This window comes from Heptranchias perlo, chromosome 2 (genome assembly GCF_035084215.1).
Source record: "Heptranchias perlo isolate sHepPer1 chromosome 2, sHepPer1.hap1, whole genome shotgun sequence".
In the NCBI taxonomy this organism is placed as follows: Eukaryota; Metazoa; Chordata; class Chondrichthyes; order Hexanchiformes; family Hexanchidae; genus Heptranchias; species Heptranchias perlo.
The window spans coordinates 158,009,335-158,034,734 of NC_090326.1; the positions used below are offsets into that span (position 1 = coordinate 158,009,335).

A 25,400-nucleotide genomic window follows, 5' to 3' on the forward strand; every position below is an offset into this window, starting at 1 on the left:
ATCAGTCTACAATGGACATCCAATAATGTTGCATACCTTGGATGGTGACCTTAGCACTTGCTTTGTCACTGCCTATGTCACAAGTATACACTCCAGCGTCATTTTTATTCAGGTCATGTACTATAAGACAAAGTGTTTTTCCAGCATGCAGCAGTTCATATTTGTCACTTGAACCAAGAACCACATCATCTTTTTTCCAGGTGGGATTGACTTTGAGCTTAGATACTTCACACTCCAGTGTGACCATTCCTCTCTCTTCCCCAACAATGTCATCCAATGATTTCATGAAGACCACTGGTTTTTCTGCAATATGACAGATAGAAGACAAATACAGTCAGTCTTATTTTCAAAATTTCCTCAGTAGCTAAAATTCCACCTTTAGGTGGATTGTTCTAGCACAACTGACTCTGCTGTTAGTGCTGAGAGAATGCTGCATCGTCCTTTAGTAAACCAAGGTCGACCGGTTTACTTGTATGGGTGTTAAAGATGCTAAAGAACCCACTGCACTATTCAAAGAAGAGCATGGAGATCTCTGTATCCTGCACAACATTCCTCCCTTAACCAATATCACCATGAAAAAGATCAATTAGTTATTCACTTCATTGCTGTTTGGGAGATGCTGCAGACATGAAGCAGCTGTCACGTTTACTTTTATAATAGTTACTGCATTTCAAAAGTAAGTGATGTTAAACCGAGATCCCATCTGCCCTCTCAGCTGGATGAAAAAGATCCCATGGCACTATTTAAAGAAGAGCTGGGGAGTTCACTGGATGTCCTGTCCAACATTTATTTCTTAATCAACATCATTAAAAATCAGATTAACTGGTCATTTATCTCATTGCTGTTTGTGGGGCTTTGCAGTGCACAAATTGGATGCCACATTTCCTTACACTACAACAGTGACTATGGGCCCGATTTTACCAGGGGTGCGGGTTCTCGGCGGGGAGGCCAGCGGGCGCGTTTTCAACGCGCCCAGTGAAATTAGTGGGTTGCCCGCGCGATCGTAACAGGCAACAAACTAATTGGAGCCACTTACCTGCTCCTCCGGGTTCCCCGATGCTGATCTGCGCGTCGGGCGGGCTGCGCATGCGCAGTAAGATCTGTCAGCTGGAGGCGCTCTATTTAAAGGGGCAGTCCTCCACTGACAGATGCTGCCACAAACAGCAAAAATTACAGCATGGAGCAGCCCAGGGGGAAGGCTGCTCCCAGTTTAATGATGCCTCACCCCAGGTATCATTAGATGGGGTGAGGAGGAGGGGGAGGACAGAGATCTTCCCCCCGGCGGGCGGGAGGAAGCGGCCCACCTCTGCCACCAAGAAGGCCTGGCTCGAGGTGGCAGAGGGGGTCACCTGCGCCACCAACATATCGCCCACCTGCATACAGTGCAGGAGGCGCTCCAATGACCTCAGTAGGTCAGCCACAGTGAGAACACGTAGTCTTTCCCCTACACTCCGCCTGCCACAACACTGCCCCCACCCCACATCTCCTTCGGCACTGCCAACACTACTCTGTCACATGACCCCTCATACCCACTCAAACCTCATCCTCAACTTACCTGCACCTACTCACCTCGCGAGTACTCACCCCGCCACTACCACGCAACCCAATCCTCATACAATCTCATGGCTCTATCCCATACTCACCCTCTCGTGCATCTCTCTCACGGCCAGCCTCACTCAACCTGCCACCACCTGTGCTGCAGCCACAGGGCATGTATCACATATGTGCAGTAGGCAGCGTAAGGCAAACATGTCGTGAGCATGAAGGGGATGCACAAGGGTGTTTGTGGGATTGTCATGGTTCTTACTTCTATTGAATTAAAGAACAACTCACATCACACATTATATTGGCACCACTACTGCCATGTCTTCGCGAATCCTGTCCGGTTTGTGTAATAATGCCCGCTCATGGGTATCCCTATGAGGACCCACCACTGATGCCACCCAGTGTGTCACTGCAGAGTGGGTGTAGGTGTATTTGCAGGGCTCTTCTGCGCAGACAACTGAGAGACATCGGGGATGTCCCCGGTTGCAGCCTGGAAGGCTGTGGAGCAGAAGTTCGGGAGGGCAGTGGTGACTTTGACAGCGACAGGTAGGAAGATGGTGCACGGGCCAGCCAGGAGCAGCTCGGCATGAAAGAGGCTGCAGATGTCCACGGCTACATGTCGAGTGACTCTGAGCCTCCGTGTGCACTGCTGCTCAGTGAGGTCCAGGAGGCTGAGCCTCGGTCTGTGGAACGTGTGGCGAGGGTAGTGTCCTCTGCGACGCATCTCTCTCTGCGGTAGCCCTCCCTCCTGCTGTACAGGTGGATGTGTCACAGCACTCTGTTGTGGAGCTCCACATGTCAGAGGTGGACGGCGTGGATGGCGAGGCTGGTGAGGCTGGTGATGCCGTTCGCCCTCCGAGGAGGTCATGACTGCAGCTACGGCGGCCCCCATCCGCAAGATGTACATCTGAGGGGGTCCGCAAGGTAGGTACATGTCTCCGGACCCCGGGGTAAGTGTGCAGGTTGGTGACTTCGACCATCAGGAGGAGGGTGGTGGAGGCCAAACTTTGTCTCAAGTGACAGAGCGGCCTCCTGCAATGGCTGAGGGTCCCCCACCCCCCCACCACCTGTCAAATGGACCTTTGCAGCTGCCACAGGCTGACGGCTGCAACACGTCCATTTCAACTGGGACTGTTTCCCCCAGTGTGTGAAACAGTCCCATGTTTATCCAAAATCACACACAGTCCCTTAATCAGGTCAGTTAATGACCTGAACAAACAAAGTAAATACACTCAAGTGGCATCCCGCTGGCTTTAATTGCCTGCGGGATTCCCACCAGCGCGGGCTGCGCACGCACCCCCGCACGTCAGCGCGGAACCCGGAAGTGGGCGGGATCGAGGCGCGATCCGGTCCCGCTCCGGGATTTTGGGATTTTCGGGGCCCCCCCGCCGAGAACGCACCCGGTAGCGGGTGCTAAAATCGGGCCCTATACTTCAAAAGTACTTAATTGGCTGTAAAAGTGCTTTGGGACATCAGAGGTAATGAAAGGCACTTTATAAACGCAAGTTCTTTCTTTTTAAGATTTTCCACATATGAATTTTTTGATGACAACAACAACCTTTAACGTAGTAAAATGTCGCAAAGCCTCACAAGTATAAGAAGCTAATGCTGTTTAAGAAATACTAGGACCTCTTCTCCACTTTTGTTAGCCAGACACACCATCAAGTATTCTTAGCATTATATGTTGGATCTAAAGCGAATCACCCTTTATTCTACTTCAATAGCATCCTTTGACGTTGAGTTCAGATGAGTATCACCCACTACTTCACTGTAGTTTTATTTTTCATTTGAATAAAATTACAAAATAGGAATGAAATATGGGCAGGTTTGTGCAGTGAACTCAAGTCTGCCAATAACTTGATTCAGATTATCCACAATAATTTCACCTAGGACTCTTACGCTTGCCAGCAAAGAGAAATTTTTATCTCATCAGTCTTGATTGGATTTGAATGGTGATTCTAGAGGTGAAACAACATTGTTCCGCACAATAAAAGCACTTTTGACAAAAATCCCTAGCACATCTGCATACAGTAAATCTGAAAGTATACATATGAGTCAATGCTAGTTCCCAAAAATCTAATCAAGTTCAGCCTTTAATGGGTCACGCAAGTATTCTTTCATTCCGAACAAACAATAACAGGGTGCTTACCTCGAACATTCAGCTGTGCTGTTTCCGTCACATCTCTCACTTTCAGCATAACTATTCCTGTGTCATCAGGTGTGACACCTTTCAGAATTAATGTGTGACTCTTTCCTTTTTTCTTTATCTCATTGAAGTTACTTGAGTATAAGGGAGTATCATTTAGATACCACTGAACATCTTCAACATCATGGGACAACTCACATGAAAATACCAGATTGCTGTCCTCCTCAGTATCTATATCCTCCAAATGTTTTCTTATTTCCATTTTTAGAGCTGCAAATACAAACACAAACATAGTTACTTAATGTTTCTACCTTGAATATATACATAATTTACATACAATTAAGTAAATTGTCAGTGATTCCATTCCAGGCACAGGTCTCGCTCAACAGGAAAATGATTTGGACAATCTTTGCCTGGTTCGCAGCAATCCCGATTCACAGCACTCTAGAATTAACGACCCTAAAATCAAATCATGGGAAAATTGGGAATGCCGTGAATTGTATGTAAGGAATCTTACAACACCAGGTTATAGTCCAACAGTTTTATTTGAAAATCACAAGCTTTCGGAGGCTTTGTCCTTCGTCAGGTGAGTGTGGGATTCCATGAAGGTTACCGCATTTATAGTCAGAGAACAATGCCTGGTGATTACAGATAATCTTTCCAACTGCCCGTTGTCAAGGCAATCAAAGTGTTCAGACAGAGAGACATACAGGACTACTGAATATACAAACGATCAGGACCCAAAGACAGAGAGAGAGAGAGAGAGAGAGAGAGAGAGAGAGAGAGAGAGAGAGAAACATCCAAAAGGAAGAGAACAAGAGAATGACCAGTTGTATTAAAAACAGATAACTCTTTTTTCGCTGGTGGGGTTATGTGTAGCGTGACATGAACCCAAGATCCCGGTTGAGGCCGTCCTCCTGGGTGCGGAACTTGGCTATCAATTTCTGCTCGACGATTTTTCGTTGTCGTGTGTCTCGAAGGCCGCCTTGGAGAACGCTTACCCGAAGATCGGTGGCTGAATGTCCTTGACTGCTGAAGTGTTCCCCGACTGGGAGGGAACCCTACTGTCTGGCGATTGTTGCACGGTGTCCGTTCATCCGTTGTCGCAGTGTCTGCATGGTCTCGCCAATGTACCATGCTCCGGGGAATCCTTTCCTGCAACGCATGAGGTAGACAACGTTGGCCGAATCACAGGAGTATGAACCAAGTACCTGGTGGGTGGTGTCCTCTCGTGTGATGGTGGTATCTGTGTCGATGATCTGGCATGTCTTGCAGAGGTTGCTGTGGCAGGGTTGTGTGGTGTCGTGGACGCTGTTCTCCTGAAAGCTGGGTAATTTGCTGCGAACGATGGTCTGTTTGAGGTTGGGTGGCCGTTTGAAGGCAAGTAGTGGAGGTGTGGGGATGGCCTTAGCGAGGTGTTTGTCGTCATCGATGACATGTTGAAGGCTGCGGAGAACATGGCGTAGTTTCTCCGCTCCGGGGAAGTACTGGACGACGAAGGGTACTCTGTTGGTTGCGTCCCCTGTTAGTCGTCTGAGGAGGTCGATGCGATTTTTCGCTGTGGCCCGTCGGAACTGTCGATCGACGAGTCGAGCGTCATATCCTGTTCTTACGAGGGCGTCTTTCAGCGTCTGTAGGTATCCATCGCGTTCCTCCTCGTCTGAGCAGATCCTGTGTATTCGCAGGGCCTGTCCATAGGGGATGGCCTCTTTGACGTGGTTGGGGTGGAAGCTGGAAAAGTGGAGCATCGTGAGGTTGTCCGTGGGCTTGCGGTAGAGTGAGGTGCTGAGGTGCCCGTCTTTGATGGAGATTCGTGTGACCAAGAAAGAAACCAATTCTGAGGAGTAGTCCATGGTGAGTTTGATGGTGGGAGGGAACTTGTTGATGTTATCGTGTAGTCTCTTCAGTGATTCTTCGCCATGGGTCCATAGGAAGAAAATGTCGTCGATGTATCTGGTGTATAGCGTTGGTTGGAGGTCCTGTGCAGTGAAGAAGTCGTGCTCGAACTTGTGCATGAAAATGTTGGCGTATTGGGGTGCGAATTTGGTCCCCATGGCTGTTCCGTGTGTTTGGGTAAAGAACTGGTTATCGAAGGTGAAGACATTGTGATCCAGGATGAAGCGGATGAGTTGTAGGATGGCGTCTGGAGATTGGCTGTTGTTGGTGTTGAGTACTGATGCTGTTGCAGCGATGCCGTCAGCGTGGGGGATACTGGTGTAGAGTGCCGAGACGTCCATCGTGGTGACAAGTGTTCCTGGTTCAACTGGTCTGTGGGTGCTGAGTTTTTGTAGGAAGTCTGTAGTGTCGCAACAGAAGCTGGGGGTTCCTGTACGAGGGCATCCTGAAACCCATCGTACAGGGAACCCCCAGCTTCTGTTGCGACACTACAGACTTCCTACAAAAACTCAGCACCCACGGACCAGTTGAACCAGGAACACTTCTCATGACGATGGACGTCTCGGCACTCTACACCAGTATCCCCCACGATGACGGCATCGCTGCAACAGCATCAGTACTCAACACCAACAACAGCCAATCTCCAGACGCCATCCTACAACTCATCCACTTCATCCTGGATCACAATGTCTTCACCTTCGATAACCAGTTCTTTACCCAAACACACGGAACAGCCATGGGGACCAAATTCGCACCCCAATACGCCAACATTTTCATGCACAAGTTCGAGCACGACTTCTTCACTGCACAGGACCTCCAACCAATGCTATACACCAGATACATCGATGACATTTTCTTCCTATGGACCCACGGTGAAGAATCACTGAAGAGACTACACGATAACACCAACAAGTTCCATCCCACCATCAAACTCACCATGGACTACTCCTCAGAATTGGTTTCTTTCTTGGTCACACGAATCTCCATCAAAGACGGGCACCTCAGCACCTCACTCTACCGCAAGCCCACGGACAACCTCACGATGCTCCACTTTTCCAGCTTCCACCCTAACCACGTCAAAGAGCCCATCCCCTATGGACAGGCCCTGCGAATACACAGGATCTGCTCAGACGAGGCGGAACGCGATGGATACCTGCAGATGCTGAAAGACGCCCTTGTAAGAACGGGTTATGACGCTCGACTCGTCGATCGACAGTTCCGACGGGCCACAGCGAAAAATCGCATCGACCTCCTCAGAAGACTAACACGGGACGCAACCAACAGAGTACCCTTCATCGTCCAGTACTTCCCCAGAGCAGAGAAACTACGCCATGTTCTCTGCAGCCTTCAACATGTCATCGAAGACGACGAACACCTCGCTAAGGCCAACCCCACGCCTCCACTACTCACCTTCAAACAGCCACCCAACCTCAAACAGACCATCGTTCGCAGCAAATTACCCAGCTTTCAGGAGAACAGCGTCCACGACACCTCACAACCCTGCCACAGCAACCTCTGCAAGACATGCCAGATCATCGACACAGATACCACAACCAGGACTTGATGGTTTGACTTATAGGGAGAGGTTGGATAGACTGAGACTTTTTTCCCTGGAGGGTAGGAGGTTTAGGGGTGATCTTATAGAAGTCTATAAAATAATGAGGGGCATAGATAAGGTAGATAGTCGAAATCTTTTCCCAAAGGTAGGGGAGTCTATAACGAGGGGGCATAGATTTAAGGTGAGGGGAGAGATACAAAAGGGTCCAGTGGGGCAATTTTTTCACTCAAAGGGTGGTGAGTGTCTGGAACGAGCTGCCAGAGGCAGTAGTGGAGGTGGGTACAATTTTGTCTTTTAAAAAGCATTTGGACAGTTACATGGGTAAGATGGGTATAGAGGGATATGGGCCAAGTGCAGGCAATTGGGACTAGCTTAGTGGTATAAACTGGGCGACATGGACATGTTGGGCCGAAGGGCCTGTTTCCGTGTTGTAAACTTCTATGATTCTATGAATCACACGAGAGGACACCACCCACCAGGTACATGGTTCATAATCCTGTGATTCGGCCAACATTGTCTACCTCATACGTTGCAGGAAAGGATGCCCCAGAGCATGGTACATTGGCGAGACCATGCAGACACTGCGACAACGGATGAACGGACACCGCGCAACAATCGCCAGACAGTAGGGTTCCCTCCCAGTCGGGGAACACTTCAGCAGTCAAGGACATTCAGCCACCGATCTTCGGGTAAGCGCTCTCCAAGGCGGCCTTCATGACACACGACAATGCAAAATCGTCGAGCAGAAATTGATAGCCAAGTTCCGCACCCATGAGGACGGCCTCAACTGGGATCTTGGGTTCATGTCACGCTACACGTAACCCCACCAGCGAAAAAAGAGTTATCTGTTTTTAATACAACTGGTCATTCTCTCTCTTTCTCTTCCTTTTGGATGTTTCTCTCTCTCTCTCTCTGTCTTTGGGTCATGATCGTTTGTATATTCAGTAGTCCTGTATGTAATGTCTCTCTGTCTGAACACTTTGATTGCCTTGACAACGGGCAGTTGGAAAGATTATCTGTAATCACCAGACATTGTTCTCTGACTATATATGTGGTAACCTTCATGGAATCCCACACTCACCTGACGAAGGAGAAAACCTCCGAAAGCTTGTGATTTTCAAATAAAACTGTTGAACTTTAACCTGGTGTTATAAGATTCCTTACATTTGTCCACCCCAGTCCATCACCTGCATCTCCACATCGTGAATTGTATGCACTGAGCTACAGGCATGATTCTGTGATCCGTGCTCCAGTCAAGTGAAACTCCACAGTAGAAGCAATGTTTGAACATTTATCCTAATGTATTCTATTCCCCCTAATATGAAGTAAAGTAAATCCCACTATCAAATCACAAGACACAAAAATCCCACTTCCAATAAACTTCGCTTTTGAGTATAATATGAAATATATGCAACACAGGCATATATACTCATGGCTGATTTGTTTTGTCTCATGCATGTCGGAAAGGGGCCTGAAATAGGTGTTTGGCCCCCGATTTGGATGTGCAATATGCCTAACGCCCATTTCATGTCCTAATCAACATGGTATGTGTCGTGTGCCCAGTGTGGAATGGGCATGCACACGACACATGCCATATTTCTTGGTTTATAACTCTTCATCTTTGAAAGGAGATGAGAGAGAGGGCCCCAGATAAGCTATATAAGATACTACAGTGAATAGAAAATGTTGATTTGGATCATTATTCCAAGTTAAAGCACAAAATGGTGACAGGCATAAACTAGCAAAAGGCAAAGTGATTAATACTTGTGTGAGCAGAGGAGGCAAAAGTTCTGGAATAATTCAAGAGGCAATTAAATGCTGCATTGGAGGACCTTAGATTTCTTTGGAAGGGTGGGCTGAATGGCATCGCTTATACGTATTTATCCTAGTGATCTAAAAACCGAGTACTGTATTTAAAAATACATTTTGGGCTTCAGTTGACAAAATCATTCACTCGTATCGCTACCACTGGTGTTAATATTAATTACCCATCCTGCTCTTATAACTTAACACAAAGTCATTTTTTTTGCAAGGCGTCAATTCTTACCTTCAACTGTGAGTGTGGCTGTGGTCTGTGCATTACTTGATTTGCAGCTATATTCACCAGAGTCTTCGGGTGTGAGATTTGAAATGGTGAGTTCTATCACATTTTTATTTTGTTTGAATTTATATCGGTCAGAAGATTCAATTAAGCTCTGGTCTTTGTACCATCTGACCACCTTGGGAGTAGGTGTAAACTCACAGCTCAAAGTAGCAAAGTTCTTCTCTTCCACTGTCATGTTCAGAAGTTCTTTGACTACCTTTGATGGAGGCTCTGAAAAATAATCACGTGTGGATTTATAATTAAGGCTACCGAACAACAACAACTTGTATTTATATACTGTAAACGTAATAATTAACGTAATTTATTAAAGTAATAAAATATCACAAGGCGCTTCGCATGAGCGTTCTCAGACAAAAATTGACACTGAACCACGTATGGAGATATTAGGGCAGGTGACCTAAAGCTTGGTTAGAGGTAGGTTTTAAGGAGTGTCTTAGAGGAGAGGGACGTGGAGTGGAGAGGTTTCGGAAGGGAATTCTGGACAGCTAAAGGTACGGCCGGTAATGATGGGGCGAAGGAAATCGGGGATGTGCAAGAGGCCAGAACTGGAGGAGCGCAGAGCTCTCAGAGGGTTGTAGGGCCGGAGGAGGTCACAGAGATAGGGAGGGGCGAGGCCATGGAGTGATTTGAAAACAAGGATGAGAATTTTAAAATCGAGATGTTGCCGGACCAGGAGAGCAGAGGGGTGATGGGTGAACAGGACTTGGTGAGGGTTAGGATATGTGCAGCAGAGTTTTGGATGAGCGCAAGTTTACGGAGTGTGGAAAGCGAGAAGCCGGCCAGGAGAGCATTGGAATGGTCGGGTCTGGAGGTAACAAAGGCATGGATGAGGGTTTCAGCAGCAGATGGGCTGAAGCAGGGGTGGAGATGAGCGATATTACGGAGGTGGAAGTACATGATCGAGTTACATCATGTCTGCATCGTGTCAGGCTATTCGGCCCAACTGGTCTATGCCAGCGTTTATGCTCCACACGAGCCTCCTTCCTCCCTACTTTATCTAACCCTATCAGCATATCCTTCTATTCCTTTCTCCCTCGTATGCTTATTAGCTTCCCTTTAAACGCAACTATGCTATTTGCCTCAACATCTCCTTGTGGTAGCGTGTTCCACATTCTCACCACTCTTTGGGTAAAGAAGTTTCTCCTGAATTCCCTATTTGATTTATTAGTGACTATCTTATATTTACGACCTCTAGTTTGGGACTCCCCACAAGTGGAAACACTTTCTCTGCATCTACCCTAACAAACCCTTTCATTATCTTAAAAGACCTCTATCAGGTCACCCCTCAGCCTTTCCTGATAAGTATATCCTCTCAATTCTGGTATCATCCTTGTAAATCTATTTTGCACCTGCTCCAATTTCTCTACATCCTTTTTATAATATGGAGGCATGGTCCAACCACGGCTCTATACAAGTTGAACATAACTTCTCTGTTTTTCAATTCTATTCCTCTAGAAATGAACCCCAGTGCTTGGTTTGTCTTTTTTATGGTCTTATTAACCTGCGTCGCTACTTTCAGTGATTTATGTGTCTTATTATCCATGCAGTATGTGGCCTCCTTATTCTTCCTACCAAAATGCACCACCTCACACTTATCTATATCAAAATTAATTTACCAATTACACGCCCATTCTGCATGTTCATTAATGTCTTCCTGTATTTTGACACAGTTCTCCTTGGTATTAACTATACCCCCCAATTTGGTGCGGTCCGCAAATTTTGAAATTGTACTTCCGATTCCAGAGTCCAATTCGGTAATGTAAACTGCAAACAACAGTGGTCCCTGCACCAATCCCTGTGGAACACCACTTCCCACCTTGCGCCAGTCTGAGTAGATACCTTTAACCACTACCCTCTGTTTTCTGTTTTGTAGCCAGCTTGCTATCCATTCTGCGACTTGTCCCCTGACTCTACATACTCAAACCATAGTCATGAGTCTACAACGTGGTACATCGAAGGCCTTTTGAAAGTCCATATATATTACATCTACTACATTACCCTTGTCTACTCTTTCTGTTACTTCTTCAAAGAATTCAATAAGAGGATTTGGCGTCAGAAGCTCAGCTCAGGGTCAAATAGGATGCTCATCCCTCGCAACATCCTAGTGCTGCACCTTTCACTTTGTTTTTATATTCTTCCTATAATAATGTCCCCAATGCTGCACACAATATTCTAACTGCAACCTAGCTCAGTGCTTGCGATCTTTGTGTTATTACTATTATTTACTTTTTTAAATTTGGAATTCCCCTGCAACTGATCTGCAGCTAAGAGAATAGAAAAAGGGATAAGTACATTACAGCTCACTTTGAGGTTCTGATATTTATTTTGCCAGTAACTTATTTTTAAAAAATGACAGTGAACACACTGTTTGTTAAAAAGCAGCTTGGCCCCAATGTTGCTCTTCCTGGCGTCTGGAGAACACTCATCTTGTTGCAATGGGGCTCCGCCCCCTTTACGTTGCCACAGGATTTCCAGGGCTTCCCCAGACAAGCAGTTTTGGGTCTGCATCAAGAACAAGCACAGAGCCAGGACAGCCATGGCAATGAGTTACAAAGGAACATTCAAATCTCTTCTACCTCACTTTCCTGTGCTTTTGTCCGATGGCCATCCATTTTCAGGGCATCCAAAGAAGCTGGCAATGGGCATTAGATCTGGGACCTCCTCAAATCTGAGGGTTGAGGAGACTAAGCAGCAAGGCAAGGAAGGCTGCAAAGGTAAGCATTCCTTTTCTCTTGCAGCCTCCTGTTCTGTTTCTGCCCTCATTTCCTGACCAGAGCCCTGTGAGGGCAGTCTGCATTGGGGTTGCAACTGGGCTATGCTAATGACGAGGCCCACCAAATTCAGGTTCTCTGAAGCCTGGACAGGTAGAACACAATTTGGGTGTGTTCCACCTCTCCAGCACCTAAGTGGGTAGGATGTAGAAATATTGGGGCTTTTGTTTTAGGAGTAACGTCCTGCATGGTGAATAGCCTGCCAATACTTACTGGTGAGGGTCATGGGAAAAATGGTTATGGCGGGGAGGTACTAAATGCTGTAGGTGTCTGTGGAACCATATGACAACATGAGTCATTGTCTAGAAGAAAGGGAAGGAGAAAATTGTGAGGATGAGGAAGAAGAGTCTGCATACCTTTAATGGTCAGCCTCGCCTCAGATTTTGATTTCCCTGCAATAAACTGCAGCAGACCGGTCATCTTACAATTTGTTTTTTTCAGAGTGAGACGATGAATAGTGCCACAATGCTCAATTTCCACATCTTCACAAGCATGAAGAACTTCACCATTTAGTATCCATTTTGGAGGCTTTACATCAGCAATTGAAAGCTCACACTCAAGACTGGCTTCATTTGGCTCTGTCACTTCCACATCACATATCTGTTTAATGATGGAAATCGATTGCTCTGTAAAAATAAAATATATTTTTTAAAAATTGATAAAGTTAATCAATTCCTTTTGAATATTAAATTATAACTGCAACCTAATACATTCCTCAATATGTCACAAGGGAGACAAAATTATTCCTGACAGATGGGATAAATGGTTGCATTTGTTGAAATTAACAAGACTGTAACAAAATCGCAGGAACTGGAAGGTACAATTATTGAGAAAAAGATTTTGGCAACAAAAAAAAATTAGTCAATCATGACATGATCAGGGTAATTTTTTTTTACAACAACTTGCTCAATATTTTGGCTTTAACACAATAAAACAACCCAAGTAGCTTTATATAGGTGAAAACGGACTAAATGGTTTTAGTGTTTCTCAAGCAGCTAGTATGCCACATAACTGGTTTACATTCAAAAAGATCATTCATTCAGCTTTGGAGTGCACGCATTCGGTAGAAATTAGTGAACAGCAGCAGAGAAAATTCTAATTTATGCACTAGATGTGCTCAGTCTTCTTCCATCAGATTCCTGGGCCACCAAAGCCTGCTCTGCTTTGCCAGTTTATCATGCTTCATTCTCCACTGAACTAGCCTGCTTTAACTATTCACATATTCTCTCGATCTCATATATGTCTTTTATTTCTCTAATTTTTCTCATAATACCTTCTCTTGTCTTATGCTAATATCACTTCTTTCATTTAGCCACCTCCTGTTCTCCACTAATCATTTTACAGGTTTTTCTTTCTTGTATATTCACATACTTTAGTTATGTGGATAGACTGGAGAAGCTGAGGTTGTTTATCTTGGAGCAGAGACGGTTGCGAGAAGATTTGACAGAGGTATTCAAAACCATGAAGGGTCTAGTCAGTGTAGGTAGAGAGAAACTGTTTCCGTTGGCGGAAGGGTCAAGGACCAGAGGGCATAGATTTAAGGTGATTGGCAAAAGAACCAAAGGCGACATGAGGAAAAACATTTTTACACAGCGAGTGGTTAGGATCAGGAATGCACTGCCCGAGGAGGTGGTGGAGGCAGATTCAATCATGGCATTCAAAAGGGAACTGGATAAGTACTTGAAAGAAATAAAATTGCAAGGCTATGGGGAAAGGGCGGGGGAGTGGGACTAGCTGGATTGCTTTGCATAGAGCTGGCATGGACTCGATGGGCCAAATGGCCTCCTTCCATGCTGTAACCTTTCTATGATTCTATTCTATTCTATGTCGTTTCTTCCCAACCGCCCCATCCCCCTTCTCTTACTCTGTTCCTTCTTATAAGCCATTGATCTGTAATAAGTTCTCATAAAGGATTATACCTGAAACACTTCATATGCTCCTTGACACCAATCACAAGTTCAGTGTTATATATAACACTATGACATTTTATTTTTAGTATTAAATTGATTGTAATTTAGTCTAGATTATAAATTGGGAAAGTGCCTAATACCTCCCACATTTTTAGATGAATCACTTGTCACCTCTATCTAATAGGTTTATTTATCTTCTTGCAAATACCGCAGTCAGGATGCCAGTGCTGCTGCAGTATTTTCTAACCTAAAACCTACACACAACACAGTGAGGCAGAGGGATACAGACTTCATCCCCAGCTCGCCTAAGCATCTGATATAACCCACGTCACTGTGGGAAGGCACTGAGCAAAAGTCACACATCTTTCCACGAGGGGGAAGAACATTTTTAATGCAGTGTCTCTATCAAATTAAAAACATATAATTGGGAAAAAAATTATATGTTTTTTAAAATTCTCTCTCTCTCTCTCTCTCTGCCATTTTGAGTTTCTTTCTGCCTGCCTGTGTAATCGACACAATGTATATCCAGTGTACTGGGACGTGCTGTTCTCAGTGACTGGCCTGTTTGAATAACAACGACACCTTTTGATTGGTGTGATGCTGTCCCAACATAGTATAAGACATGCGATTTGAGAACCTTTTCACTCATTCATCTGACGAAGGAGATAATCTCCGAAAGCTTGTGATTTTAAAATAAATTTGTTGGACTATAACCTGGTGTTGTAAGATTCCTTACATTTGTCCACCCCAGTCCATCACCGGCATCTCCGCATCATAGCTACTTGTAGTAAGGGGGTTAAAAGGCCAAGTTCCAATATATTAGTATGTTGCTAACTACTTGAAGAAAATCTTAAAAACTGTATTATTTAAAATTTGTTTTTAAACTCCACTTAGTGTTGATGAAACATTTCAAAATTTACATTTTTAAATTTTTATTTCAAAGATTGTCATTACCTTCTACATATAACATTGCTGTGCTTTTGTCGTCTATGGCATCACATGTGTAGCTGCCTTCATCTTCAAAAGCGACATGATTAATTACAAGCTTCCTGTACACATCTTCACTCACAATCTCATAATTTTTACTCGGAAGAATCTCTTTGCCTTTGAAATACCACTTGACAACAGCATTTGGCCTGGAAACCTTGCATTCAAAAATGACCCGATGTTTCTCCATGCCAATCTTCTCTCTTAAGGGTTTCACAATTTTAACTGGCAATTCTGAAACAGATATGAGAACAATGGTTTGATAGCCACATTAAAACTATGGAACAGTAGCGCTGAGCATTAGTATGTTAATGGTCATAGCCAGATATTGTTAATCTCAGTAATAAAGAGGCACAGTCACTATGAAGGAGAAGGAGAACAACTGGATGAAACAACTATCCGTCATTTTTATTACAGTGATACAACACAGTAATATTTTGATGAGAACTGCTTCATCACGTCATAATGTTTGGCAAATAAGAACAATGTTTATCATGCTCTTTTCATTGAAGACAGTGCCCATTTAAACATAAGAGAAAGTCTGAAAGGCTTCTTCAATAAAATGGATTACTTGAAGTGAAATTTGACTTCACTGGTAGTGCAAAGCCGGCAACAGAGAATCAGCAGCCGGTTTTACAGTCCACATGATTTTCTTTTCCAGTGACTTACGATTTGCTATTGCCCATTTTGCGCTACCTATGAAGTCGAATTTCACCTCCCTTGTGTTTCGATACCGTCCCAAGTAAAATATAAAAATCACAGTTAGAATAATCATTAACTGACTTTTTTTTCCCCAATATTAGTCATACATTTGTTATAGCAGTTCTATGTACATCAAAGAGATCTTCAAATAAGCCAACAAATTTATGGTTCCTTGGGTTAAACAATGTAAAAGATGCTCTAGAACACTGATTACTTTTTATTACCTTTGCGTTTCTTTTTATGGTTAATTCCATAATCCCATTCTCCTAGTGAGAATCCCATGCATGATAGAACTACAATGTTTGCAGCCTCCATTCTCCAAATCTATAAAGTGTTTCCTAAAAGTTTCACCTTTAATTCGAAGGAAAGCTCTGGAAGTAGCGCTTTCAGCAACAAACTTGATCTCTGCAGCATCTTCAGTTTTAACTGATTTAAAGAGAAGAATATAGGTCCTTCCTGTGTGTAAAACATTAGTTATGCTCTTTTTCAGCAACATGAAAATATGTAAAGTGTACACTGTTGAATTGGATTTTGCACTAATTTTTTTATGCTATAACTTTTATCTGCTACCTTCAGTTCTATGTTCCACCAACAGGGAGCATACACTTGCTGTGGGATAATCTACTACTTGCTATTGCTCCCAACTAAAACATATTGGAGGATGAGTTGGTTTACGTCACGTCAGTGACTGCATCGAGTCAACATCCAAGGAAATGGATCAGTCACATTCAAGGATACAAAGGACAGCATATAGAGATGACGTGCAGTAGATAACAGATAACATACAAGTGAAACAATTTAACAAATAATGCACCACATTATTCACTTCCATCTGCACTTGTTAAATTATGTAAATAAAAATCAGTATTTACATCTTCTCCATATACACCCTATTAGTCTGATAGCATAATATGGGAACTTACAGCAAATTGCAAGATCCTCACAGTAAACAAACAACCCCACTTGTAGGACTGGAAGCTGTAGTGTGCAATGCTAAGTTTATCAACACCTGCAGCGCATTTGTAAAAATTCAACAATGCTGGATTTCAAATGAACAGTGCAGTTGAAACGACAGATATTAATTTGGAATGAGACATTTGGAGTTAAAAACTGTACTTCTACTGTTTGTTCAACTCTGTCACACTGCCTGGCTTAGTAACTGATGTCACAGTCATAGACTCAGATCAGTAGCTGCACAGTGCAGGTCGTAGCTGCCATGACCCAAGTTATATTACAGGCTGGAAATCTTAGTCTCAACAGCCAGGAAAGAGCTCTGCACATTGTTCACTCCTGGTCAGTAACATTTTAATGTTTTGAAAGCATGGACAGGAACATCCGCCGACTCAAAATATTAAAATAAAACTTAATTGAAGTTTATAAAGTGCCAGGCAATCCAATGAACCACCTGAGCACTTTTTAAACCTGGTCTGACATTGCACTGGAGTTACATTCAACGTGGTGTCAAACCCAAGCCATGAGATGACCTCCTTGCTTCACAGTGTCACAAAAATGACATTAATTGCAGCCAAAGTCTGGAAACACTCCCAGATCTCCACAAGGCAATAAAAATAACCTTCAATTATAAATATTTCCTATCAGGTAATTTTTAAAAATTCATTCATGGGATGTAGGTATCACTGGCAAGGCCAGCATTTATTGCCCATCCCTAATTACCCTCAAAAAGGTGGTGGTGAGCCACCTTCTTGAACTGCTACAGTCTGTATGGTGAAGGTACTCCCACAGTGCTGTTAGGAAGGGAGTTCCAGGATTTTGACCCAGTGCCAATGAAGGAACGGCGATATATAGCATATGACAATGAGGGGGACGTGCAGGTGGTGGTGTTCCCATGCGCCTTCTGCTCTTGTCCTTCTAGGTGGTAGCCGTCGCGGGTTTGGGAGGTGCTATCGAAGAAGCCTTGGCAAGTTGCTGCAGTGCATCCTGTGGATGGTACACACTGCAGCCACGATGCGCTGGTGGTGAAGTGAGTGAATGTTTAAGGTGGTGGAGGGGTGCCAATCAAGTGGGCTGTTTTGTCCTGGATGGCGTCAAGCTTCCTTGAGTGTTGTTGGAGCTGCACTCATCCAGGCAAGTAGAGAGTATTCCATCACACTCCTGACTTGTGCCTTGTAAATGGTGGAAAGACTTTGGGGAGTCAGGAGGTGAGTCACTCGCCACAGAATACCCAGCCTCTGACCTGCTCTTGTAGCCACAGTATTTATGTGGCTTGTCCAGTTAAGTTTCTGGCCAATGGTGACCCCCAGGATGTTGATGGTGAGGGATTCGGCTGGCGTTGAATGTCAAGGGGAGGTGGTTAGACTCTCTCTTGTTGGAGATGGTCATTGCCTGGCACTTGTTAGGCGCGAATGTTACTTGCCACTTATCAGCCTAAGCCTGGATGTTGTCCAGGTCTTGCTGCATATGGGCTCGGACTGCTTCATTATCTGAGGGGTTGCGAATGGAACTGAACACTGTGCAATCATCAGCGATCATCCCCATTTCTGACCTTATGATGGAGGGAAGGTTATTGATGAAGCAGCTGAAGATAGTTGGGCCTAGGACGCTCCTGCAGTGATGACCTGGGGCTGAGATAATTGGCCTCCAACAACCACTAACATCTTCCTTTGTGCTAAGTATGACTCCAGCCACTGGAGAGTTTTCCCCGATTCCAATTGACTTCAATTTTACTAGGGCTCCTTGATGCCACACTTGGTCAAATGCTGCTTGATAGTGCCACTTGATAGCACTGTCGACGACACCTTCCATCACTTTGCTGATGATTGAGTGTCGACTGATGGGGCGGTAATTGCCGGGTTGGATTTGTCCTGCTTTTTGTGGACATAACTGGGCAATTTTCCACTTTGTCGGGTAGATGCCAGTGTTGTAGCTGTACTGAAACAGCTTGGCTAGAGGCGCAGCTAGTTCTGGAGCACAAATCTTCAGCACTATAGCTGGGATGTTGTCGGGGCCCATAACTTTTGCTGTATCCAGTGCACTCAGCTGTTTTTTGATATCACGTGTAGTGAATCGAATTGGCTGAAGATTGGCTTCTGTTATGGTGGGGATTTCAGGAGGAGGCCGAGATGGATTATCCACTCGGCACTTCTGGCTGAAGATGGTTGCAAATGCTTCAGCCTTGTCTTTTGCACTCATGTGCTGGGCTCCGCCATCCTTGAGGACAGGGATATTCGCAGAGCCTCCTCCTCCCGTTAGTTGTTTAATTGTCCACCACCATTCATCAGGTAATAGTCCTTATAAGTAAGTTTAAACAAGCTCATCAGGATGGCCAAGGGAGGGGGGGGGGGGGGAGGTACTTTACCCTTTAAAAGTAGTTCCCCGTTTCCTTTGATCATACAATTCTCAGTACCACATTATTGCAGTACTTGGCTCCCACCATTACAAGTATCTAGTAGCAGAAGAAGAGTACTGCAACAGTTTATGTAATTGTTTTTCTGGCCTCCAGGACCTTAAAAGTTATATTTCCTTCTGCTTCGGAAATAAAAATCATACTTTTCTAGGCCTCGGATCTATACGTCAGATTGACTTACATTTTTTAACAACTTTTTTCTCATCCATATGTTCTAAACCAGAAACAATATATAGTATTGGAAGCATTTATTTGAATAGCATATCCCGATTCTAACAAAATTCACAATCAAAATAATTTATCAAATCAAATCAAAATGCAACAAAAAAGACTCTACCTTCCTGACGAATTTTTACGTTTTCACTAGCCCTGATTTTTGCGTCATTCTTAAACCACTGAAAATCAACTTCATCATGTGAGATTTCACATAAGAAGGCAGCACTCTCCTGTTCAATCACTTCAATGTCTTCCAAGGGTCTGATTACTTTGATGTCACGAGCTAACAAACAACACAAAAGAAATCAAAATGTCAAAACTACATCTGTTTTAAAGAGTTATTTCTGCTGAACGTATGCATTTGCCTACAGAACAACAGTGATTACACCTCAGAAGAAATTATTAACTGTGAAGCACTCTGAAACATCCTGGAGTCACGAACGGTGCAAGTTCCTTCCTTTTTTTTTTGTTTTTTTGCACCTTGATTTAACAGGGAGCAGAAGGCACTCTGTAACAGCAGGTTGTGATGGTGATGCACTTACCTGTCTCATCAGCTATTATTACTTTTAAATACTTAACTAGTCAAGAACCATGCAGTGATGAAGGGCAATAGCTTTATGAACAGGCTAACTCAAATATTGTGCAAGCGGGGCTGGATTGTTTTACTGCAAGAGAGGGTACAGCTCTCCACCTATTACAGTGCAAGTTACTTCTGCAGAACATCATACATTCTTATACTTCACTAGTTAATATAATTCAGTGCCTTCTAGTCCCTTAGTTATAGGACCAGGTTAACCTAATTTTGTTACTGCAGGTCTTGAGTGCATGGACCATGCTGTCTGACTAATGACATCATGACCAGTTCAGCTGTTAGGGTCTTCTAATCTTTCCAGGCTACTCAAGCTAGCTTCCTTAGTTTTTCCTCCCTCCCTGGCTTACTCTAAATTGCTTTTGCCCTTTTTTCTCAGCTGTCCTCCTTCTCCGGCTGCTCTCAGGGCCCCGATAGTGCCTGTAAGCAACCTGTTGCTTTGAATCTGTCAAATGTGTTCTTCATTCAGCAGATAAGAAATACAAGATTGTGTCTGGGTTTGTTTATCCTCCAACAATCTTTCACTCTTTACATGGAAATATCACACATCTGACACCCCATCCCATTTAATTACAGTTAATATCAGGAAGTGTCATCTATGGAATTAGTGTAAATTCACAACTAGCGTGCATCACAGCATACTAACATATAAATGGGCCATTCAGTTGAGAGATTATATAGTAAAAATGTAATTATAGAATCATAGAATTTTACAGCACAGAAACAGGCCATTTGACCCACCACATCTGCGACAGCATTTTTCTCCATATCAGCAACCTAGTCGAATCCTACTTCTTTACTCACTCCCCATACCATTTAATAGTTCCCTTTTTCAAACAAATATCTAAATTCTTTATAAAAGAATTATGGGATCTGCTTTAATAATGGTGTCTGACAGAAAATTCCATATTCCATCAATCCTCCAAGTAAAGATTTTTTTTTCTAATCTTCCCTTTTAGTGACTCCCTTAAATTTTTGCCTCATTATTATCACCTTGCTGAACGGTCTCTCACTATTTACCTTATCATAATGTGGAGATGCCGGTGATGGACTGGGGTTGACAATTGTAAACAATTTTACAACACCAAGTTATAGTCCAGCAATTTTATTTTAAATTCACAAGCTTTCGGAGGCTTCCTCCTTCGTCAGGTGAACGATGTGAAACATCGAAACGAGGTGAACATCGTTCACCTGACGAAGGAGGAAGCCTCCGAAAGCTTGTGAATTTAAAATAAAATTGCTGGACTATAACTTATCATAACCCTACATAATCCTGAAGACCTCTGTCAGGTCACCACTTAACCTGCTCAGCTCCAGTGAAAAAAACCTTAACTTCTCAAGGATGTATTTATAACTGTAATCCCTCCTTTCTAGTAACATTAACCATTTCTTAGCTCACATGACGGATAAATCAATGGTGGACTCGGCATAACTAATAAACATCCATTGACTCATTGTTAACAAAAAATATAAATCGTGGTCCGATAATCACTAACAACATACCATGGACAGTAAGCATGGCTGAGGACTTGCTATCCACTGCATCACAAGTGTATTGACCTTGTTCTTCATTGCCACACCTTTGAATGATAAGGCTCCTTCTCCTTCCTTTAGATATAATGCTATATCCTTTTCCGGGTTTAATCTCCACATCACCCTGCATAAAATTAAATCGTAATGGTGAGTTATGAATTACAGCCGGAAACCATTAAAAATTAGCCATTAAGATGCATAGTGAGATGGAGAAGGCTAAGAACTTCATTCCCAACTAGAAGATAAATTCCAAGGATTCTAGACTCCACAAGTTACCTGCCACACTTGGACAGCTTCAATTTCTTTTTGAAAAAAATAGAAAAAAAAAAGAAAAAACCTGAAAATGTTGGAAATCTGAAATAAAACACACAATGCTGTAAATACAGATCAGTGATATCAAGAAACGGCTGAGTGCACACGATACAGCAAAGGCTATGGGCCCCGACAACATCCCGGCTATAGTGCTGAAGACTTGTGCTCCAGAACTAGCTGCGCCTCCAGCCAAGCTGTTCCAGTACAGCTACAACACTGGCATCTACCCGACAATGTGGAAAAGTGCCCAGGTATGTCCTGTCCACAAAAAGCAGGACAAATCCAATCCGGCCAATTACCGCCCCATCAGTCTACTCTCAATCATCAGCAAAGTGATGGAAGGTGTCGTCGACAGTGCTATCAAGCGGCACTTACTCACCAATAACCTGCTCACCGATGCTCAGTTTGGGTTCCGCCAGGACCACTCGGCACCAGACCTCATTACAGCCTTGGTCCAAACATGGACAAAAGAGCAGAATTCCAGAGGTGAGGTGAGAGTGACTACCTTTGACATCAAAGCAGCTGTTGACCGAGTGTGGCACCAAGGAGCCCTCGTAAAACTGAAGTCAATGGGAATCAGGGGGAAAACTCTCCAGTGGCTGGAGTCATAATCTAGCACAAAGGAAGATTGGTAGTGGGTGTTGGAAGCCAATCATCTCAGCCCCAGGGCATTGCTGCAGGAGTTCCTCATGGCAGTGGCCTAGGCCCAACCATCTTCAGCTGCTTCATCAATGACCTTCCTTCTATCATAAGGTCAGAAATGGGGATGTTTGCTGATGATTGCACAGTGTTCAGTTCCATTCGCAACCCCTCAAATAATGAAGCAGTCCGAGCCCGCATGCAGCAAGACCTGGACAACATCCAGGTTGGGCTCATAAGTGGCAAGTAACATTCGTGCCAGACAAGTGCCAGGCAATGACCATCTCCAACAAGACAGAGTCTAACCACCTCCCCTTGACATTCAACGGCATTACCATCGCCGAATCCCTCACCATCAACATCCTGGGGGTCACCATTGACCAGAAACTTAACTGGACCAGCCATATAAATACTGTGGCTACAAAAGCAGGTCAGAGGCTGGGTATTCTGCGGCGAGTGACTCACCTCCTGACTCCCCAAAGCCTTTCCACCATCTACAAGGCACAAGTCAGGAGTGTGATGGAATACTCTCCACTTGCCTGGATGAGTGCAGCTCCAACAACAGTCAAGAAGCTCGACACCATTCAGGACAAAACAGCCCGCTTGATTGGCACCCCATCCACCACCCTAAATATTCACTCCAGTCACCACCGGCGTACAGTGGCTGCAGTGTGCACTATCCACAGGATGCACTGCAGCAACTCGCCAAGGCTTCTTCGACAGCACCTCCCAAACCTGCGACCTCTACCACCTAGAAGGACAAGAGCAGCAGGCACATGGGAACAACACCACCTGCACGTTCCCCTCCAAGTCACACACCATCCCGACTTGGAAATATATCGCCGTTCCTTCGTCGTCACTGGGTCAAAATCCTGGAACTCCCTTCCTAACAGCACTGTGGGAGAACCTTCACCACACGGACTGCAGCGGTTCAAGAAGGCGGCTCACCACCACCTTCTCAAGGGCAATTAGGGATGGGCAATAAATGCCGGCCTCGCCAGAGACGCCCACATCCCATGAACGAATAAAAAAAAAGTTAGGCTATGTAAAGAAAAAGATTTTGAGGCCTCCCGCCTGCTGTAAACAGGGCGATCGAGCCGAAAATAGTGGGCTTTGATGTACTGCCCCGTTCCCACCAACAGTGTGACTTCAATGGAAGGTAAAATGGGGCAAGCTGCAACACGGGTGACTGATCCAATTTTGTCCGTTTCCCGCCAGGCGGGTTGGGTTAATGTTGAGTTGGTTTTGGCAATAGTTTCTGCTGTTTTTGCCGCTGGTAATTTTGTTGCAGTCACTAGTGAAGCTCAGACCTGTAGGAGTTTCCACTTTTTTCAGCAATCTAAAGACAGGCAAAGCAAGCAATGAATGCTGGGATACGTTTATCGGTCCCATGTGACTGAGACGCTGTTCTAAACCTGCCAAATGGTGCAGAAGGGGTACGCGTTGATAGAACATGATTTTCACATTGCCTTCCTGATTGCACTGAATCCTGGCAACCTTCGCAGCCTGTGAAAATAAGGACAGTTGTAACTAACAGGCAAGAAGCTTCTTGTATCCAGACCAGGACTGTGAGAGAGGTGTCGGAGAGGCTTCACAGCTATGGGAGAAGAATTACATATTTTTATGTAAACAGAAGAGAACCCTGTGGGATATCCAGTTTAGGTCATAAGGGGTTTCACTGTTACACCCCTGGATCATACAAGTATATATCGGGCAGTCCAAGTTAACTCTAATAAAAGAAAGATGCTCAGACCATTTGCAGGAGCTACTGAAACCACCAAACCTAATAGATTGTCTACAGAAGACCCAATTTCCTAGTAACTGCTGGCAGTTACACTGGTGACTGTGGTTATTTAAAATATTTCAAATTTAAAAGTGAACAGAACAGACTCAGTAATATCTAACAGAAACGACTAAGAGAGGCAGAAATTGAAATGGCACAGTTATCAAAGAAAAAGTGAGGAAAAGAATTTCAGATAAATAAATAATAGTTTTAGTTGAGAGAGAGAGCGAGACAGAGAGAGAGAAAAAGCATCAACTAGAATCATAAAATCTTACAGCACAGAAGGAGGCCATTCAGCCCACTATGCCTCTGCCATTTCTTTGAATGAGCTATCCAATTAGTCCTATTCCCCTGCTCTATAGAACAATAAAAACAATGAGTACAATATGGAAAGGAAGAAGAGCAATGGAAACAGCAAAAAAGAGCAAGAACAAGAGCAATGAAGATTACGAGAACAGCGGGAATATCGCGAATTCGGGGCCAGCATGAAGGCCAGTGAGAAGGAGAAAAAGCATCACTGTGCTCTTGAGCTGGCAAAGAAATGTTCACCAGCAGTGAGTCCCCAGTCATGGCACTCAAGTTCCATCATTTTATTAAATCAATTCATATTCCAAATTTTGAAGAGGGGGATGACATTGATAGTTTTAAATTGTTATCTGGTCACTCCAAATGGGACAATTATGTAGGGGACTTTACTCATTCATGGCACTCATTACTTTAATAGGGAATGAGGTAGAAATAGAGAAAGCAGCTTGGAAAAGAAGAGATGAGGGTGATGCAGCATAGAACTGGCCTTATTAGCCCAGCACAGGCACTGAAGTTGCTGACCAAGTAGCATGAAGTAAAGCACTTCCCCCACATGAAGGAACTCAGAGGGCTGAGGCAATTGCGGATGGCTTTTTGGATGCGTTCCTAGCACCACAGAGGCAAGCATAGCAGCAACAAGGGGCACGCCACATGATTCTAGAGGTTTCACAGTCTAGGGAGGCCTGGATAGTAGAAAACGAGGAGGGATGGAGGAGGTGCAGCTTGCAAATCATGCCTGAGGGCTCAGGGACAGGCAGGTAGATGAAAATTCCATCCCTCAAACAAACTGAATTTAAAAAGGCACCATATCGTGACAGGATGTATTTAGCCACCCAGGAACACATGGGGTTGTTTAGGAAGCAGATCTGCATCACAGGAAGATTCACTAGCATGCTGCCGGGTATGAGGAAATACAAAATATGAAGACTGACTTGGAAAATTGGGACTGTTTTCATTGAAACAGAGGAGACCAAGGGGTGATTTGATAGAGGTGTTTAAAATTATGAATGGATGAGACCGAGTAAATAGAAGTAGACCA

The 25,400-nt window shown here is 44.2% G+C and overlaps 1 protein-coding gene across 1 annotated transcript in view; it reads right to left on the reverse strand.

The window, feature by feature from the left end:
- LOC137299362 (obscurin-like) overlaps positions 1 to 25,400 on the reverse strand; it is a 552,786-nt gene that overhangs the window by 396,385 nt on the left and 131,001 nt on the right. Inside the window, exons 20-27 of the mRNA XM_067968057.1 lie at positions 21,292 to 21,445; positions 19,321 to 19,482; positions 15,971 to 16,075; positions 14,885 to 15,151; positions 12,377 to 12,646; positions 9,193 to 9,459; positions 3,695 to 3,961; positions 37 to 303 (exon numbers count right to left, since the gene is read on the reverse strand). Coding sequence (XP_067824158.1) covers positions 37 to 303; positions 3,695 to 3,961; positions 9,193 to 9,459; positions 12,377 to 12,646; positions 14,885 to 15,151; positions 15,971 to 16,075; positions 19,321 to 19,482; positions 21,292 to 21,445 — 1,759 coding nt within the window. The remainder of the gene's footprint in view (positions 1 to 36; positions 304 to 3,694; positions 3,962 to 9,192; positions 9,460 to 12,376; positions 12,647 to 14,884; positions 15,152 to 15,970; positions 16,076 to 19,320; positions 19,483 to 21,291; positions 21,446 to 25,400) is intronic.